The following is a 20797-nucleotide window of genomic DNA, read 5'->3' on the forward strand; positions in this document are numbered from 1 at the left end:
TTGGAAAAGCAAAGGTGGAGGTGATTGCAGGAAGAAAAGAGATCCCGTGGAATAATAGCAGCCCCTTAAAAACTGTGGGAGGAGCCCAGTTCTCTGTGGCCAATCCCAATGACTTTGAGAGAGTGAACTTTTCATTCATCATTATACTTGTCTTGCCACATATCCTAATGAAATGGCCATCCAAATGTGAGCATGAGGAAACAAAATGGTATCAAGTGAGGAACGTAAAAATTAACACATACATTGACTGTAGCTATATAGGGACATCCATGAATCCCAGGCGTGATTCAAGGTATGACTTAGTCAGTGAGTACATATATTTTATTTGTTTAAAATTTATTTATTTATATATTGAGATGAGGAGTTTCACTATATTGCTCAGGCTGGTTTTGAAGCCTGAGCTCGAGTGATCTTCCTTCCTCAGCCTCCCAAGTAGCTAGGAGACTACAGGGGCGTGCCACCACACCTGGCTTTGTACATTTTTTTCTTTTTTTTAGAGATAGAGTCTCACTCTGTTACCCAGGCTGGAGCGCAGTGGTGTGATCATAGGTCATTGCAGCCTTGAACTCCTGGACCCAAGTGATCCTCCTGCCTTGGCCTCCCAAAGCGTTGGGATCACAGGCGTGAGCCACTGTGCCCAGCCTTGTGTGTGTGTGATCTGCCTGCCTTGGCCTCCCAAAGTGCTAGGATTACAGGCATGAGCCACCATGCCTGGCCAGCCTTGTAAATATTATTAACCTGCCATTTATTATCTGTGTGACATGATCTAGTTACTTCTCTCTCTCTCTTTTTTTTTTTTGAAACAAAGTCTCTCTGTTGCCCAGCTGGAGTGCAGTGGCACAATCACAGCTCACTTCAGCTTCAACCTCCCCGGGCTCAAGGAACCCTTTTACCTCAGCCTTCCAGGTTGCTGGGAGTACAGGTGCGTGCCCCCATGCTTGGCTAATTTTTTTTTTTTTTTCTGTATTTTGCAGAGATGGAGTTTTGTCACGTTGCCCAGACTGGTCTTGAACTCCTGGGCTCAAGCAGTCTGCCGTTCTTGGCCTCCCAAAGTGTTGGGATTACAGGCATGAGCTACTGCACTTGGCCACTAGTTAATTCTCTTTGGCTTAGTTTCCTCATTTGTAGGTAGGGATCATAACAAAACCTACTGCATACAGTTGTGAGAATTAAGTGAATTAGTATGTAAAAGTATAGAAAGATGTTTGGAACTTGAATAAGTGTTCAATTATGTGTTTTAATTTATTATTGATCTAGGTTGGAAGATAAAGAGGTACGAATGGTATAGATTTTTTCTCTGTAAGATAATTACAGTGTGTAAGAAAAAAATCATGTTTTTTTCTTTCAAAAAACCCTACTTTTTCCCATTTAACCAACTGTTGTGGAGAAGACTCTTATAAGGACGTGAAAGACTCTAGGTAATCAAGTGGCTGTTGATGTGCAGTTTGCTGGAAATTTTTATTGTGCTTTATGTTATTACATTGTACATGCCTGTTAGAAATGTGATTGGAAATGCTTTGTACATTTAAATCTGAAGGCTTGGAGTAAGAAGGGTAACTTTTCCTTTTGTGGCACTCCTGGGGTTGTTAAGGCTGATTTAAGCTGCTGATGACTTGATTGTGGTGATTGCTCTTCTAGTTGGGCATACTTTTTCCTTTCTTTTAAAATGTTTTGAAATTGGACTTGAACTGAACTCCTTTTGTAAATGGGAGGCTCTGAGCTCAGAGATGGTTTGCAGTAATAATAATAATGGTCACAAATCTTTTTTTTTTGTTTGTTTTTTGAGACTGGTCTAACTCTTGCTTAGGCTGGAATATAGTGGTGCAATCATGGCTCACTGCAGCCCTGGGCTCAGGTGCTCCTCCTCAGCCTCCCAAGTAACTGGGACTGCAGGCATGCACCATCATGCCTGGCTAATTTTTGTATTTTTTGTAGAGACAGGGTTTTGACATGTTGCCCAGACTGGTCTCGAACTACTAAGAAGATTACTCAAGTAATCCTCCTGCCTTGGCCTCCTGAAGTGCTGGGATTACAGGTGTGAGCCACTGCACCTGGTCATATTATTTTTGGAGGGGTTAAAAAATGATTGCAGTCTATGCCTTTCATCTTATACTGATGTGTCAATATTTATGCCTTCAAAGAAGTTATAAATCAATTTCATTTTTCTCTGCCAAAACTGTTAAGTTTTATCTTAAAATTCTATTCCAGTGTAAATATAATTAATAAGTAACAAAGTTATTGGGGTTTGTATTCATATAACATTTCCTTATTTTATATTCTTACACATCGTAATATTGTACTATATTTAAAATATACTATATATTATTTTAAATGTATTATAATTATATGTGCACATATTATAGGTATATAATAAATATACATATATAATTATTATTTTAGGTGGTTTTCTGTGTTGGCCTATTGCTTGTGTAATTCATTTAGCTTTTTCAAGTCAGCTATTCGGATTCAGCTTTCAGCTGTACATATATATATAATTTTTTAATTTTTAATTTTTATTTTTTTTAAGAGACAGAATTTTGGTCTGTTGCCTAGTCTGGAGTGTAATGGTGCAGTCATAGGTCAGTGCAGCTTCAAGCTCCTGGGCCCAAGTGATCCTCCCACTTCAGCCTCCCAAGTAACTGGGACTACAGGCACATGCCCCACACTGGCTAATTTTTTGAAAATTTTTAGTAAAGGTGAGATCTGACTATATTGTGAGATCTCACTATATTCCAAGATCTCCTGGGCTCAAGCAATTCTCCTGCCTTGGCCTTCCTAAGTGTTGGGATTACAGACATGAACTATTGGGGCCAGCCACAGCTGTTTTTTGTATTAATTTTCATAGCTGTCCTTGTAATATTAAATTTTAATCAGGTTCTGTTTGGTGTTAATGACAGGAACAATCTCCTTTAATTCTTCTGAGGTAAAGCAGAATGTAAGTCAAAAATTAATTAATGTCAAAGTCAGCACTGTTTTTGTTTTTGTTTTTCTATTGACCCCATGGGTAGTGTGGCTGAGCAGTCTAACGTGCTGGGCGTGGTGGCTCACGCCTGTAGCCTCTAGCACTTTGGGAGGCCAGGAGTTTGAGACCAGCCTGAGCAACATAGCGAGACCTCAGCTTTACAAAATATAAAGAACATAAAAAATAAAAAAGTGCTATATTAAGGCTCTAGCCTTCTTGGGGGCATAGATTTGAATTCCATCACTGCTCATATGTTTGCTTTTTAAAATTGTAGTAAAATACACATAATATAAAATTTACCATCTTAACAATTTTTAAGTATACCATTTAGTAGTGTTAAGTATAATATATTCATATTGCTATGAAACAGATCTTCAGAGCTTTTTCATCTCATCTTGCAAATCTGAAGCTCTATACCCATCAAACAACTCTTCTCTTTCACCTTTTCCCAGCTGCCTGTAACTACCGTCTTACATTTTGTTTCTGTGAATTTGACCAGTTTAGATACCTCATATAAGTGGAATCACATTGTATTTGTCTTTTTGTGACTGGCTTACTTCACTTAATGTAATGTCTTAAAGGTTCATCCACGTAACAAGATTTCCTTCCTTTCTTTCTTTCTTTCTTTCTTTCTTTTTTTTTTTTTTTTTGACAGAGTCTTGCTTTGTCGCCCAGGCTCTGTCGCCCAGTACAAAGGCGTGATCTCGGCTCACTGCAACCTCTGCCTCCCCGGTTCAAGTGATTCTTCTGCCTCAGCCTCCCGAGTAGCTGGGATTACAGGCACCCACCACCACGCCTGGCTAATTTTTGTACTTTTAGTAGAGACGAGGTTTCGCCATGTTGTCCAGGCTGGTCTCGAACTCTTACCTCAGGTGATCTGCCTGCCTCGGCCTTCCAAAGTGCTGGGATTACAGGAATGAGCCACCACGCCCGGCTATATTCCAATTTTAAATTCATTATTAAATTCCAAATAAATTTCTTCATTTATTCTTTTGTCAGTGGACATTTAGGTTGCTTCCACATCTTAACTATTGTCAGTAATGCTTCATTTGTGTTTGTGCACGTGGGTGTGCAAATATTTCTTTAAGACCCTGCTTTCAATTGTTTTGGATATATACCCAGAAGAGTGATTACTTCAGCATGTGATATTTCTATTTTTAATTCTTTGAGGAACCTCCATACTGTTTTGCATAGTGGATGTACCCTTTTACAATCCTACCAACAGTGCCCAAGACACTTGTGATTTTTCTGGTTTGATTTTTTTTTTTTTTTGGTATGGTAGCCATCCTGTAGGTATAAGGTAATATCTCATTGTGGTTCTGATTTGCATTTTTCTGATGATTAATAATGTTGGGCATCTTTTCATATGCTCATTGGCCTTATTAACTTTGGAGAAATATCTATCCAAATCCTTTGTCCAGGACAGTCTCTTCAATAAATGGTGCTGGGAAAACTGGACATTCATAGGCAAAAGAAACTAGACCCTTTATCTCACTATATTAAAAAAATCAAACTGGATTAATGACATAAATCTAAGGCCTCAAACTATGAAACTACTGCACGAAAACATTGGGGAAAATCTCCAGGACATTTGAGTAGGCAAAGATTTCTTGAGCAATACCCCACCAGCACAGGCAACCAAGGCAAAAATGAACAAATGGGATCAAACCCAATTAAGAAGCTTCTGCACAGCAAAGGAAAGAATCAACAAAGTGAAGAGACAACCCACAGAATGGGAGAAAATATTTGCAAACTACCTATCTGACAAGGGATTAAAAACCAGAATGTATAAGGAGCTCAAACAACTCTATAGGAAAAAAAATCTAATAATTTGATTTAAAAATGGGCAAAAAATCTGAATAGATATTTCTCAAAAGAAGACATAAGAATGGCAAACAGGTATATGGAAAAGGTGCTCAACATTGTTGATCATCACAGAAGTGCAAATCAAAACTACAATGAAATATCATCTCACTCCAGTTAAAATGGCTTTCATCCAAAAGACAGACAATAACAAATGCTGGCGAGGATGTGGAGAAAAGGGATCCCTCGTACACTGTTAGTGGAAATGTAAATTAGTACAACCACTATGGAGAACAGTTTGGAGGTTCCTTAAAAAACTGAAAATAGAGCTACCATATGATCCAGCAATCCCACTGTTGAGTGGGTGTATACCCAACAGAAAGGAAATCAGCATATCAGAAAGATACGTGCACTCCTATGTTTGTTGCAGCACTATTCATCTTAGCCAAGATTTGGAAGCAATCTAAGTGTCATCAACAAATGAATGTGGCTGGGCATGGCGGCCCACGCCTGTAATCTCAGCACTTTGGGATGCTGCGGCAGGCGGATCGCCTGAGGTCAGGAGTTCGAGACCAGCTTGGCCAACATGGCGCAACCCCATCTCTACTAAAAATACAAAAATTAGCCCAGCATGGTAGCATGCACCTGTAGTCCCAGCTACTCAGGAGGCTGAGGCAGGAAAATCTCTTGAACCCTGGAGGTGCAGGTTGCAGTGAGTCTAGATCATACCACTGCACTCCAGCCCGGGTGACAGAGCGAGACTTCATCTCAAAACCAAACCAAACAAAACACACACACACACAAAAACCCAGATGAATGTATAAAGAAAATGTGGTACTTATACACAGTGGAGTACTATTCAGCCATAAAAAAGAATGAGGTCCTGCCATTTGCAACAACATGGAACTGGAGGTCATTTTGTTAAGTGAAATAGATCAGGCACAGAAAGACAAACTTCTTGTGTTCTCACTTATTTGTGGGAGCTAAAAATGAAAACAGTTGAACTCATGAATATAGAGAGTAGAAGGATGGTTACCACAGGCTTAGAAGGGTACCGGTGGTGGTGGGGAAGTGTGGGTGTGGTTAATGGTTACAAAAAAATACTTAGAAAGAATGACTAAGACCTAGTATTTGCTGGCACAACAGGGTGACTATAGTAAAAAACAATTTAATCTTACATTTTAAAGTAACTAAAAAAGTATAATTGAATTGTTTGTAACACAAAGGATAAATGCTTTAGGTGAATTTGAGGCTGCAGTGAGCTATGACTGCACCACTATGCTCTAGCCTGGGTGACAGAGCAAAATTCTGTTTCCTAAAAAAAAATATATATATATATATTATATATTTTTATTATATATATTATATATTATATATTATATATATTATATATAATATATATAATATATATATTTATTATATATTATATATTTTTATATTATATATAATATATATAAAATATATATATATATTTTTTCCACCCCATTTACCCTGATGTGATTATTATGCATTGCATGCCTGTATCAAAATATCTCATGTAACTCATAAATATATACACCTACTATGTACCCATGAAAATTAAAAATAAAAAATTAATCTAAAAAATTCTTTGCCCATTTTTTAATTGGGTTGATTTTTTTGTTGTTGTTACTGAGTTGCAGGAGTTCTTTGTATATCCTGTACATTAACTCTTAATCAGATATATGACTTGCAGATATCATCTCCCGTTCTGTAGGTTGCTCTTTAACTCTTGATTGTTTCTTTGTTGTTGTTGTTGTTGTTGTTTTTGAGGTAGGATCTCACTCTGTTGCCCAGGCTGGAGTGTAGTGGCAAGATCATGGCTCCCTGCAGCCTTGAACTCCTGGGCTCAGGGGATCCTCCCACCTCAGCTTCCCAAGTAGCTAGGACTACAGGCACACACCACCACTCCCTGCTAATTTTATTTATTTAATTAATTTTTTTAAAGACAACGTCTTGCTCTGTCACCCAGGTTGGAGTGCAGTGGCACGATCTCAGCTCACTGCAACCTCCACCTCCTGGGTTCAAGCAGATTCTCCTATTTCAGCCTGCTGAGTAGCTGGGATTACAGGCTTGCACCACCACACCCAGCTAATTTTTTGTATTTTTAGTAGAGACGGGGTTTCACCACGTTGGCCAGGCTGGTCTCAAACTCCTGACCTCAAGTGATCCACCCGCCTCAGCCTCCCAAAGTGCTGGGATTACAGGCATGAGCCACTGTGCCCGGCCCCCTGCTAATTTTAAAACATTATTTGTAGTAGAGACGGGGTCTTGCCTTGTTGCCCAGGCTGGTCTTGAACTCCTGGGCTCAAGCAATCCTCCCACTTCAGCCTCTCAAAGTGCTGAGATTATAGGTGTGTGTCACTGCCCCCGGCACAAAAAAAATGCTATTCTAATGTAAACCCTAGAGACTAAATGGTTGACATATACCATTTAATCTTTTTTTTTTTTTTTTTTTGAGTTGGAGTCTTGCTCTGTCACCCAGGCTGGAGTGCAGTGGTACTATCTCAGCTCACTGTGACCTCCGCCTTTCAGATTCAAGCAATTCTCCTGCCTCAGTTCTCCCGAGTAGTTGGGATTACAGGCGCCTGCCACCATGTCCAGCTAATTTTTGTATTTTTGGTAGAGACAGGGTTTCACCATGTTGGCCAGGCTGGTCTCGAACTCCTGACTTCAAGTGATCCACCTGCCTTGGCCTCCCAAAGTGCTAGGATTATGGGCATGAGCCACTGCGCCTGGCCCCATTTAATCTTAACAAAATCATTTGCATTTCCAAATGCTCCTTTTAGCTTTAAAATCTTATAGATCTGGGTTTCATTACCTGTGTAATTGCAACTTCTTAGCTATGTGACCTTGGAAAAGTGCTTAACCTTTCAGCCTCAATTTTGTCATCTGTAAAGTGGAGATACTAGGGGAAATACATATTTCATAGACTTCTTGAAAGGGATCAGATGAGATGATGTCTGTAAATTGCTTAGCACAGTGCCCAGCTGAAAGGCATCAGTCAGTGGTGAATATTTTTATTAGGCATACGTTCATGAACATCTATATGTTTGGACCTCAGAAGAAATCAGAATGGGCTTCAAAGGAATGTGATGTCTCTTAGTATCTTTAGTTTCTTTTTTCCTGTTTAATTTTACAGAAGTAACCTCTGGGAATACCCAGTTATTTGCTCTTGTGCTCAGTGAACAGTACTCAGTTTTTCAGCAGTTGTCAGTGGTGGCATTGGTGAGAGTGCCATTTGGAAACATGAGGAATTTTGGCAGGCTTGGTGGTGTTTGTTGCTAGAGACTGCCTTGGCATAATTGAAGGTGAAAGTGATGGCTGGGGTTTCTCACTGATTCATCCCTTTGGTGTGGAATTCTGAATAAACTGCATCTGACCTAGGGTGTGGGCAGGCAGAACCATGAGGACCTCATTACAGACGAACTTACTTCTTTGAAATTCCCTTACTGAGAGATTATTCCACACCATGTGGATTTCCTCCTTCTTAGTCTTAACAACTTTGGCTGCTGCTGGAAATAATTAGACAGAAAATGTTCTGGTATTTTTGGCACAATTGACATTTTTACTCTTCTGAAATTAATAGAATCTTAGGATTTTAGAGCTGGGAAGGTCCTTAGAAGATCCATGTAAATCTGCCACTTGATGGTGAGGCTTGTCCTTCAGAATGATAAGAGCACAGAGCCTCTGACGTCAAGTCCGGTGCCCTTGCTTGTGTCTGGCTAGAGAAGAGACAGAGTACGTTAGCTGGAGAACTGGTACATCTTACCCACAAGCCAATCTAAGGAAACTGTTATTATCACTGCTGTGTGCTCCTGCAATCCCTTTTAAGTGCACATCTTACTACTACCTACTATATTTACCAGTTTACTACCTAGGATAGCAACCAATTTAGAAATCCCAGGCTGGGTGCGGTGGCTCATGCCTTTAATTCCAGCCCTTTGGGAGGCCAAGGCGGGTGGATCACTTGAGGCCAGGAGTTCAAGACCAGCCTGGCCAACATGATGAAACCTCATCTCTCCTAAAAATACAAAACTTAGCCAGGTGTGGTGGTGTGTGCCTGTAATCCCAGCTACTCGGGAAGCTGAGGCAGGAGAATTGCTTGAGTCCGGGAGGTGGAGGTTGCAGTGAGCCAACATCGTACCACTGTGCTTCAGCCTGGGCGACAGAGTGAGACCCTGTCTCAAAAAAAAAAAATAAAATAAAATAAAAAAGAAATCTCAGTGGCTTAACACAACAGCAGACTTTTTTTTTTTTCAATGATAGTAAGTACTTTAGGTTTTGCAGAGCTGTGTGGTCTCTGTCATGACCACTCAACTTTGCCATGAAAACGGCCATAGACAATGTGTAAATGAGTGAGCATGGCTGTGTTCCAGTAAAACTTTATTTATAGCCACTGAAATTCAAATTTTACATAATTTGTACATGTCATAAAATGTAATTCTTTAGATTTTGTTTTTTCCCCCAATCATTAAAAAATATAAAAAAATAAAATTTATATTGGAGGAGCAAGTGCTTACGAATAACCAGGACAGTCTTGAAAGGAAGAACACAATTGAGTGATACATTCAACTAGACATCAAAACAAAGTACACTCAGGCCAGGTGCGGTGGCTCACGCTTGTAATCCCAGCACTTTGGGAGGCTGAGGCGGGCGGATCACGAGGTCAGGAGATCGAGACCATGGTGAAACCCCGTCTCTACTAAAAATACAAAAAATTAGCCAGGCGTGGTGGTGGGCGCCTGTAGTCCCAGCTACTCGGAGAGGCTGAGGCAGGAGAATGGCGTGAACCTGGAAGGCGGAGCTTGTAGTGAGCCGAGATTGCGCCACTGCACTCCAGCCTGGGCGACAGAGCGAGACTCCGTCTCAAAAAAAAAAAAAAAAAAAAAAGTACACTCATTTCTCGGTACATGTAGGATGTTGGTTCCAGGACCCCCCACATATACCAAAATCTGCACATACTCAAGTCCCTCAGTAGGCCCTGAGAAACCCAAGTATATGAAAAGTTGGCCGTCTGTATAAGCGTGTTTTTTGTTTGTTTGTTTTTGTTTTTTTTTGAGAGGGAGTCTCGCTCTGTCACCCAGGCTGGAGTGCAGTGGCGCGATCTCAGCTCACTGCAAGCTCCACCTCCCAGGTTCACGCCATTCTCCTGCCTCAGCCTCCCAAGTAGCTGGGACTACAGGCGCCCACCACTGCACCCGGCTAATTTTTTGTATTTTTTAGTAGAGACGGGGTTTCACCGTGGTCTCCGTCTCTTGACCTCATGATCCGCCCGCCTCGGCCTCCCAAAGTGCTGGGGTTATTACAGGCATGAGCCACCGTGCCCGGCCATAAGCGTGTTTTACTTCCTGCAAATACTGTATTTTTGATCACATTTAGTTGAAAAACAAACTGCCTATAAGTGGATCCTTGTGATCAAACCCATGTTATTCAGGGGTCAACTGTAATGCAAATTGAGAGTAGCATAGTATAAGATAGAATGGATTGATCAGATATACCTGAGTGAAGTTCTGAACTTTCCACTCTGGAAAGTGGAAAATCCAGAATTTTACTTAGGTATGATTGGTAATTTAATGTATGATAAAAGCCACCATTTCAAACCAGTGGGGGAAAAAATTAGGAACCATTCTTAGGTTGCATGCCGTACAAAAAAAAATAATAAGTGGGAAGTGGGCAGGATTTAGACCCCAGGCTAAATCAAACCCTGTTACTAAGTTTGTCAAACCCTGTTACTAAGAAATTTATAGGTAAAGGCTCTGGAATCGTTTTGCAAAACTGGTATTTCAAGGAACAGTAGTTCTGGCCTGATACGCTGAAGGATATTCCTACTGTTTCTGAGCAGATTAAAGCCTTTGTGAGCAAGGGATACAGACAGGTCACAGAGCAGGCCCTTAAACATGTGCAAAGATGCTCAACATCGCTCAAAATAAGCTAGCACTTTCCATCTCTCAGAGTGGCAGAGACCTCCAAGTTCAACAATACATTAGTGAGGCCATGGGGAATAGACACTCCTATGCATTGCCTGTGGGTGGGTAATTTAGTACAACCTCTGTAGGGGTAGCTTGGCAAGATCTATCAAAATTACAAATACATATGTGTCTTCTTTGATCCAGTAATTCCAAGTCTCAGATTTATTCTACAGATATATCTGCTCATGCGGGAAATGATATACAAATAAAAGTATTCAGTGCACTGGCTGGGCTCATGCCTGTAATTCCAGTGCTTTGGAAGGCCAAGGTGGGCAGATTGCTTGAGCCCAGGAGTTCGAGACCACTCCAGGCAACATAGCAAGACCCCATCTTTACAAAAAGTAAAAAAAAAAAAAATTAGCCAAGTGTTGTGGTACGTGCCTTAGTCCCAGCTACTTGGGAGGCTGAGGTGGGAGGATCGCTTGAGCCTGGGCGTTCGAGGCTGCAGTGAGCTGTGATGGTGCCACTGCACTCCAGCATGGTTGACGGGAGTAAGAAAAAAAAAAAAAAGAATATTCGTTGCATCATTGTTAATGTTCATCTGGTGGACTGGTTAAATAAATCACAGTACATTCGGTGGAACACTGTGTCACCATGTTTAAGAAATGAGGGAGCTCTTTATTTACTGATTTGGAATGATCTCCAAGATATATTAGCCAAATGAGGCAGAACAATTAGTGTAACATGCTACTATTTGTGTAAAAGGAGATACATACGTATATATGTGTGTATGTATGTATCTGTATATATATACATGTATATACATATATATACACACACATCAGTAAAAATTTTTGTTTGTGCATACATCAAATAGCTCTGGAAGGATGCGTAAGAAAGTGATGATATTTGTTGACTCCAGGGAGGGGAACTGGGTGGCTGGAATAGTGTGAGAGGTGAGACTTTTCCCTTTCCCTTTCTCTTCCCTTTTTTTTTTGAGGCAGGTGTGCTGTCTGTCACACAGGTGGGAGTGCAGTGGTGTGATCATGGCTCACTGCAGCCTCAACCTCCTGGGCTTAAGCAATCCTCCTGCCTCATTTTTTGTAGAGAGGAGCCCTCACTATGTTTCCCAGGCTGGTCTTGAACTCCTGGGCTCAAGCAATTCTCCCACCTCGGCCTCCCAAAGTGCTGGGATTACAAGTATGAGCCACCACGCCTGGCCTGAGACCTTTCTTTCTATACTGTTTTTTAAAAATCATGTGATTTAAACCATGTGAATGTGAATACCTATTCAGAAAATAAAAGTTAATAAATAAAGTTAATCTTTACAGCCCTGTAAAGCCCTACAATAGGGAAACATGGTTAATTGTATTTATTCATTTTTATGAGTAACATCAAGTACCACTTGTGTTCTGTGGAATGCACTTTGAGTAATTCTTTTCAAAATGTTGCCCCACCTACTCTCCTCCCACTTACTCCAGTTTCTTCTCTCTCCATTGTACTTCTAATGTTTGGGTTTAAGTTAGTGGTGAGAAAGAATTATGCGGAGAAAAACAAGTGATGGTATAATAATTATAAATTTTAATTTAAAATGTTAAAATTTTGGGCCGGGCATGGTGGCTCATGCCTGTAATCCCAGCACTTTGGGAGGTCGAGATGGGCGGATCACTTGAGGTCAGAAGTCCGAGACCAGCCTGGCCAACATGGTGAAACCCCGTCTCTACTAAAAATATAAAAAAATTAGCTAGGTGTGGTTGCGCACGCCTGTAGTCCCAGCTATTTGGGAGGCTGAGGCACGAGAATTGCTTGAATCCAGGCGGCAGAGGCTGCAGTGAGCCGAGATTGTGCCACTGCACTCCAGCCTGGGTGACAGAGTGAGACTCCATCTCAATTAAAAAAAAAAAAAATTAAAAATGTTAATTAAATTTAAAATTACCTTCAAATTACCACTCACAGGGCCAGAAGTGTTGAAATTTGATTTTCTCAGCTTTGGGGTGTGTGGGCTGAGGGCTGGGGGCCTAGAGCTCCCAGGATGCTGGCTTCTTCAAGAATCCTACCCATTGGCTGGGTGTGGTGGCTCATGACTGTAATCCTGGCACTTTGGGAGGCTGAGGTGGGCGGAACAACTGAGGTAAGCAGTTCGAGACCATCCAGGCCAAAATGGTGAAACTCCATCTCTACTAGAAATACAAAAATTAGCCAGGCGTGGTAGCAGACGCCTGTAGTCCCAGCTACTGGAGAGGCTGAGGCAGGAGAATTGCTTGAACCCGGGAGGCAGAGGTTGCAGTGAGCTGAGATCATGCCACTGCACTCCAGCCTGGGCGACAGCATGAGACTTCGTCTCAGAAAAAAAGGAATCCTATCCCTTGACTGCAGTGTGCTGTATAAATGCGATTATTTTCAGTGCATGCAGTAATGCAGAAAGGCTGGTAAATATTGCTCTAGGTAGAATGCTCTAGGTCTTTTAAAAATATGTGCTGTGTAAAAATGATGATGGAAGACAAAGTATTTGTGGTCTTTGGGAAAATCCCAGCGGCCATTTTGCTCCAATGTGGGAGTCCGCAGCCTTGTTTCTGCTGGGAGCCTTTTTAGAATAGTTGTGACCTGGTGTGTTCCTGGTGAGGGCACTCACCCAGTGCCCCATAAACTTGCTTGGTGCCAGTGTCTCCCATACAAGCCTATTGGGAGGGAAGGACGATTCACATTTTAGGAAATGATCTTGCATTGATTGTAAGTTACCAAGAAATAGCCCATCAAAAAACTTAGATAGGTCCACATTCTATAGGAATAATGCCCTTCTGATCCACCTCAGAACTGGTATGACAGCTGAGAACCACTGTCCTGCAAGAGTAGGTTAAATTTCATGTTGCGGCCAACTGAGGATAAGTTAATTTCAAACTACCAAATAAGAGAGATATTTTTTAAAAGTATTAGTGACAAGTAAAAAACAAAATTTAATAGTATTGTAGCATAGAAGTAAGAACTTTATCAAGTTCATTTTTTTTTTTCTTTTTTGAGATGGAGTCTCGCTATCACCCAGGCTGGAGTGCAGTGGCGTGATCTCGGCTCACTGCAGGCTCCGCCCCCTGGGGGTTCATGCCATTCTCTTGCCTCAGCCTCCCAAGTAGCTGGGACTACAGGCGTCCGCCACCTCGCCCGGCTAATTTTTTTTTGTATTTTTAGTAGAGATGGGGTTTCACCGTGTTAGCCAGGATGGTCTCGATCTCCTGACCTCGTGATCCACCCACCTTGGCCTCCCAAAGTGCTGGGATTACAGGCGTGAGCCACCGCGCCTGGCCTTTTTTTTTTTTTTTTTTTTTAATTTTTGAGACAAGGTCTCTTTCTGTCATCCTGGCTGGAGTGCAGTGGCACAGTCATGGCTCACTCTGGCCTTGACCTTCCCAGGCTCAGGTGATCCTCCCACCTCAGCCTCCCAAGTAGGTGGTACTACAGGTGTGTGTCACCACACCCGGCTGATTTTTCTATTTTTTTTTTTGTAGAGACGGGGTTTTGCTGTGGTGCCCAGGTTGGTCTCGAACTCCTGGGCTCAAGCGATTCACCCACCTCAGCCTTCCAAAGACCTGGGATTACACGCATAAGCCACTGCACCTGGTCTCAATTTTCATCTGAATTGATTTGTTGTTCTGTTGCGTGCGTCCTGGTGGTCTGATGATGTTGGTAATGTTGTCTGTTCTTTATGTTTTCTGGAAAAGTAACTGAATTAGTATGTCAGTGTAGTACTATCTGAAGAAATCTAAGAGCTATTAAAATGCTTAAAAATAAAATGATCAATTCTTCTTTTGTTCTCTTGACAGGATAATTGAAGCTATCTGCATAGGTTGGTTCACTGCAGAGTGCATCGTGAGGTTCATTGTCTCCAAAAACAAGTGTGAGTTTGTCAAGAGACCCCTGAACATCATTGATTTACTGGCAATCACACCGTATTACATCTCCGTGTTGATGACAGTGTTTACAGGCGAGAACTCTCAACTCCAGAGGGCTGGAGTCACCTTGAGGGTACTTAGAATGATGAGGATTTTTTGGGTGATTAAGCTTGCCCGTCACTTCATTGGTCTTCAGACACTCGGTTTGACTCTCAAACGTTGCTACCGAGAGATGGTTATGTTACTTGTCTTCATTTGTGTTGCCATGGCAATCTTTAGTGCACTTTCTCAGCTTCTTGAACATGGGCTGGACCTGGAAACATCCAACAAGGACTTTACCAGCATTCCTGCTGCCTGCTGGTGGGTGATTATCTCTATGACTACAGTTGGCTATGGAGATATGTATCCTATCACAGTGCCTGGAAGAATTCTTGGAGGAGTTTGTGTTGTCAGTGGAATTGTTCTGTTGGCATTACCTATCACTTTTATCTACCATAGCTTTGTGCAGTGTTATCATGAGCTCAAGTTTAGATCTGCTAGGTATAGTAGGAGCCTCTCGACTGAATTCCTGAATTAATGCATTGCAGATCAATTCTTGCATACACTTCATAGAAAGACTTTGATGCTGCTTCATATTTATGTGTTTCTTGCTGGGTGAGCACTGCAGTGGCATTGTCATCATCTTGGTAGGGTAAAAATTATCCTTCCCAGCTGAAGGGATAAAACAGTTTACTTATTATGGAGTAAATAGAATTGAGACTGCAAAGGAAGAATAATGACTCCTAGAGTAAACTTGAGGACCTGGTTTTATTTAGACTTGTTTTCCCGTTTCCTTGAATGATTACACATTTTTAAAAAATACATTATTTGAACATTTTAAAGCAGAAAGGTACTATTTTCCCAATGTTTTTCCATCTTATGAATTTAGAAGAAGCTTGGAACTTATAGTGTTTTTTGTTTGAGAGTAACATTTTTATTTCTAAATGTTTTATAATTTCTCATATCAATGTCAGAAGTATCCTGGAAACATATGTCACATGCAGGAACTGTTTAACAAATACTTTAAAAATTTGGCCAAAATTTAAACTGTATAATGGAGCTAGATACAAGCAAGAATAGTATTTGAAAGACTTTTCCAGCATACTTCTCAATTCTTTGCTTTATTTTTGTGCCAATTATTCACCTTATCGTGCAGCTTCATGGAAGCTTGAGTATGTTTTCCCTTTTCCATTTTGGATTTATCTCTTTACTGAAATGACTCAAAAGGTATTTAAGAATTGACGAGAGCTTGTGTTGTTTAGCATCTTATTGGATAATATTTGAATTCATTGCTGTTCCTAGGTGATAACTGTCCTAATATTTAGATGTCCAATCAAGAATATTTCCAACATAAAAATTATAATAGGAATAATTTGAGATGACTCAATATCGCATCCTCTTCTTCTCTTAACCGCCTCCCCCAAACACTAGAGGTTTAATAAGACTTATTAGATGAAAGGATATTTATATAGCCTTTTAGTATCAAAGTCATACTTATGTGTTGTCACTGGATTATCATAAAAGGAAGAAATTAAATATTACTGTACTCTTAGTTGCTGTGTAGCTAAGTCAATTTTAAGCCAGTAAAGGCAATGGATACATAATTATTTGATCTGATCTTTAACTATTGTGAATCACAGCTACACCAAAACTCTTCTTGTAAGAATATTGACTAATATGCCATGTTAATCTGGCTAGATTATTAGGACTAGATAATGTAAAAGTGATGATTGTTTAGTAACTAAATTTTAGCAATAGGAATTAGAATTTTGCTTTTTCAACCAGTTACCATAAAGAAGTCAGTGTATATATAAACACAAATAATTAGTGACAGATTCATAAAAAATTGAATGTTGTAGACAGTAATTTTGTCAGGGGTAGAGAAGACAGGGATTGGGAAATGGTGGGTAGGATGGAGGACCTGGATATATTTATCAAATAAAGGGTTACCAGAAGTGTTCATTAAAGGAATTTTAGCCATCATCTAGTTCAAACCTCAACTATAACAGGTAGAAAATCAGGGCAGGAGAGGATATAATTGTGGAGGAGTCAGGGCTAACACCTGGATCTCCAGAAACCTAGCCCAGCAGTTTAATCTTCACACACCTCTGGGTTCTGAGAAAAGCCTGGAAAAATCACACTTCTTTGTCATTGTCATGCTGAGGTAATAATAGCAAAACTGTTTTCTTTCCCTTAATTTCCTTTCCTAAGCTTATGTAATACTTTGGCCATTAAATATCTTGCCTTATTTTCTCTACTACTGCTAGTATGCTACTTCTTACATACTCAAAAGAAATTCGATTATTTATTGTATATTTATTGTATTCTAATATAATTGAAATAAATGGCATGGATTTATTTTTTCTTACCTATTTGGATTAAAGCTTTGTGGTTCATGCAAGCAATGTGCAGATGATAGCACCTCCATATTACTAATAAAAATATGATAACCATCAATTTTACTGGTACTGGGACCGCTTTATGTGAATATGGCCTATCTTCCCAAGTAAATTATAACTGTCTTGAGAGCTGGGATCTTCTCTCATGCATACACCTTTATATCCCCAACAATGTCTGTTACAGACTTAGGCACAAACAATTGACTGATTTGAGGGGAGAAACTTCTATGTGAAGAGACAAGGAGAAGCATACACCTATAGGTATATATCTATATATCTATATCTATATATATATACACACACACGCACACACATACACGTATATATGTAATATATAGGTGTATATATACATATATATAGGTATATATACGTATATGTAGGTATATATACCTATATATAGGTATATATACACAGATATATAGGTGTATATATATATCTACATATATATATATACACCTATATATGTGTGTATATATATATAGGTGTGTTTATGTATATATATAATGTACATGTGCAAATATACACACAGACTTCATGCTACCCTTAGGTAACAAGTGTGAAATTTCTTGTTGGTGATTCCAGACTTTCCAAAGGACCAATTTTCATAAAGAATGGATAAATACTAGTGGCAGTGAAGAGACCCATTTATAAGGAGATGATGAGACATGATAGAGTAGTTCATTCATAAATGAAAAAATATGTATTAGGGTTTTGTCTTCATGGATGTTGTGTTTTTTTAGGAACAGCATTTTCTTGTAACTTTCCCTGAGTGTTGCTACTTTTATCATTATTTATCTATTTATTTTTTTCTAGAGATAGAGTTTTGCTTGGTTGCCTAGGCTGAAGTGCAGTGGTGTGATCATAGCTCACTGCAGTTTCAAACTCCTGGCTCAAGCAGTCCTCCCACGCCAGCCTCCCAAGTTGCTAGGACTATAGGTGTGCATCACCATGCTGGTTAATTTTTTTATTTTTATTTTTTCGTAGAGATAGGGGTCTCACTATGTTGCCCAGGCTGGCCTCAAACTCCTGGCCTCAAGCAGTCCTCCCACCTCAGCCTCCCAAAGCTCTGGGATTATGGGCATGAGACACTGTGCCTGGCATGTTGCTACTTTTTAAAAAAACCATTAAGTATCACTTCTTTCTTAGCTATACTTATAGACATCTCTTATAACTCAGTCTTTTCATGGCAGAAATGTTTTCATTAATATCTATATTGGTACCAGTAAATCAGACATTATCCTAAATTAAAATACCCAAAGAGGAAAAAAGCCCTAATCTCCTAATCTTTAATCTGATTTTACCACACCTGAATTTACATGACTTGATCTAATATGTAACTTGTTTTGTATTCTCTAAAATGGGAGTTTTAGGATTACAAACACAAAATTAGGGAATATATTTGAAAGCGAACAAACTAACAATTCAAGACTTTTATTACTGTATTGTCCTTGTTGCTAATTGAAAGAGTTGCATTTGTTCTTGTGTTTGGTCGTTACTTATAAGTACCCGTTTGTAAGTTCGTACTTTCTGAAAAGTTATTTCCACAATGGCTGTCAATAAGTCAAAATTATTTGTCTGTTTTTAAACCTTTGTCCAGATGTCCTGTGATCTGGAAGAGGTGGAGATGGGATTAATTTGGATGTTGGTGTTGGGAGAATTTTCCCTGTTGGCTTGGTATTTGCTAATAGCAGCTTATTTTCCTCTTTTTTTTTTTTTTTTTTTAAAGAAAACAGACAAAAAGATGCAAAACAATATTTGAAATATTAAAGCCTCAGGATAGAATTTCAGACATCCCTTCTGTCCACTTCACCTCTTTTCCATAGAAATGAAAAATAAAACATTGAAAGCTCCTAGCCCTGTATTATTGTTCAGCTATGTAACTCCAAACTTAATGCATAGTGTCATAGAATATTTCGAGTCCTCTGACCCTTCATAAATGTGCATTCCCTTATGGTGTGCAATATACAATTCAATCAAACGTAGTCTAATCATTTTATAGGGTCACAGGAAGTTGGAACTAGGGGTTGTGGAAACCTTCTGGTCTATTTTGGCCCAATTGTATGCCTTTTGTCCGATCCAAATGTTAGTAACCAGCGAACTCTGCTCCCAGTGGGTTGTAATTTAGCCATGGTCACTCTAGTGTCAGGTTAGGTCCCAGAAGCTTGATTTCCAGACTTTTGGCTTAGTACTCTGGATATACTTCCTTTAAGAATTTTGTAACTTTGGAAGCCATGAAGGATTTCTTTTAAAAATATTTTCTTGGCTGGGTATGGTGACTCACGCCTGTAATCCCAGCACTTTGGGAGGCTGAGGCGGGTGGATCACCTGAAGTCAGGAGTTCGAGACCAGCCTGGCCAACATGGTGAAAACCCATCTCTACTAAAAATACAAAAACTAGCTGGGCATCATGGTGCCTGTAATCCCAGCTACTTGGGAGGCTGAGGCAGGAGAATCACTTGAACCAGGGAGGCAGAGGTTGCAGTGAGCCGAGATCGTGCCTTTGCACTCCACCCTGGGTGACAAAAGTGAAACTCCATCTCAAAAAAAAAAAAAAAAAAGAAAAATGTTTCTTTAGGGCTTTGGCATTCCCCATGTTTTTCCTTTTTCTTTTTCTTTTTTTTTTTTACGTTTGAATTAAAAAGCAATTATTGCCGGGCATGGTGGCTCATGCCTGTAATCTCAGCACTTTGGGAGGCCAAGGTGGGCAGATCACTTGAGGTCAGGAGTTCGAAACCAGCCTGGCCAACATAGCAAAACCCCATGTCTACCAAGAATACAAAAAATTAGCCAGGCTTGATGACACATGAATGTAATCCCAGCTATGCAGAAAGCTGAAGCATGAGAATTACTTAAACCTGGGAGGTGGAGGTTCCAGTGAGCTGAGATCGTGCCACTGTACTCCAGCATGGATGACAGAGGGAAACTCTGTCTCTCAAAAATATTATTTATATATATATATACACACACACAATAATATATAACTGACAGTTTATTTTTATAATAAAAATATAAAAGATATATATATATCTATATATTGCTTTTAGAAGCCTTAGATGTCAAGAAGGAGGGCTTGAGACAAATGCATAAGGAACTCAGATTTTCTGTAGAATTTTAAAAATTACCGTACAGTTGTGCACTCATCCACATGTATACAAATAAGTACAGGTATTTGATAGTTGTCACTGCATTATTTAGGACATTCTCAGAATCAGGCTGAGAAATATCAAGGAACATGGGTTGAAGCTTTAATGGAATGTTCTGGAAAGTTCCATTTTGGTCAGGAAAGGTTGCATCCATTTACTTCTCTGTTTGTTCAGCATTCTTTCCTATGGTGTTTCACTTCCTGGTTTTCCAGAGCCCATCTGCACTCAGAGGCCTGGGCATATCAGTTCTGCTTCTGAAAGTAGACTAATGATTTACTGCCTCATTTGCAGTGAAGCCTTCCATAGATTTGTGAAATGTCATCCAGAAGCATGATTATATTGTCCCATTCTGTGGTTAACTTATGCCCAAACTTTCTGATTTTTCTAGATCTTCCAAATATTTTCAATAAGTACTGGAGCTTTTGACTATTAGCATAAGCTCAATTGTCAGTTTACTATTATTATTTGCTTAGAAAATTGAACTTGATAATTTGCATTTATGCTGTAATTTAAACAAATACATTTTAAGTAGCTTTGGTGGGAATTCTTTGGTTTATCATTTAAAGTATCAACAAAACTATACCAAATATAATAATAACATTTAGTAAATGAAAGTGAAGGGAGAATATTATTTGGC

The 20797-nt window shown here is 39.7% G+C and overlaps 1 protein-coding gene and 1 non-coding gene across 3 annotated transcripts in view; one reads left to right on the top strand and one right to left on the bottom strand.

Annotated features, from left to right (window-relative positions):
* The window catches only part of KCNG3 (potassium voltage-gated channel modifier subfamily G member 3), a 57725-nt gene extending 40518 nt beyond the window's left edge, over positions 1-17207 (top strand). Inside the window, exon 2 of one of the 2 annotated variants that reach the window (XM_003262782.4) lies at positions 14511-17075. In XM_003262782.4, coding sequence (XP_003262830.2) covers positions 14511-15156 — 646 coding nt within the window. In that variant the 3' untranslated portion in view covers positions 15157-17075. Of the gene's footprint in view, positions 1-14510 lie in introns of both variants that reach the window. The other variant, XM_030799381.1, reaches the window with a different exon arrangement.
* A 1577-nt stretch (positions 17208-18784) lies between these two features.
* LOC115831644 lies at positions 18785-18844 on the bottom strand. Its single transcript, XR_004027167.1, has one exon. It is a non-coding gene; the product is annotated as a small nucleolar RNA SNORD75 (small nucleolar RNA).
* Between the last annotated feature and the right edge of the window lie 1953 nt (positions 18845-20797).

Source organism: Nomascus leucogenys, chromosome 19, assembly GCF_006542625.1.
Source record: "Nomascus leucogenys isolate Asia chromosome 19, Asia_NLE_v1, whole genome shotgun sequence".
In the NCBI taxonomy this organism is placed as follows: domain Eukaryota; kingdom Metazoa; phylum Chordata; class Mammalia; order Primates; family Hylobatidae; genus Nomascus; species Nomascus leucogenys.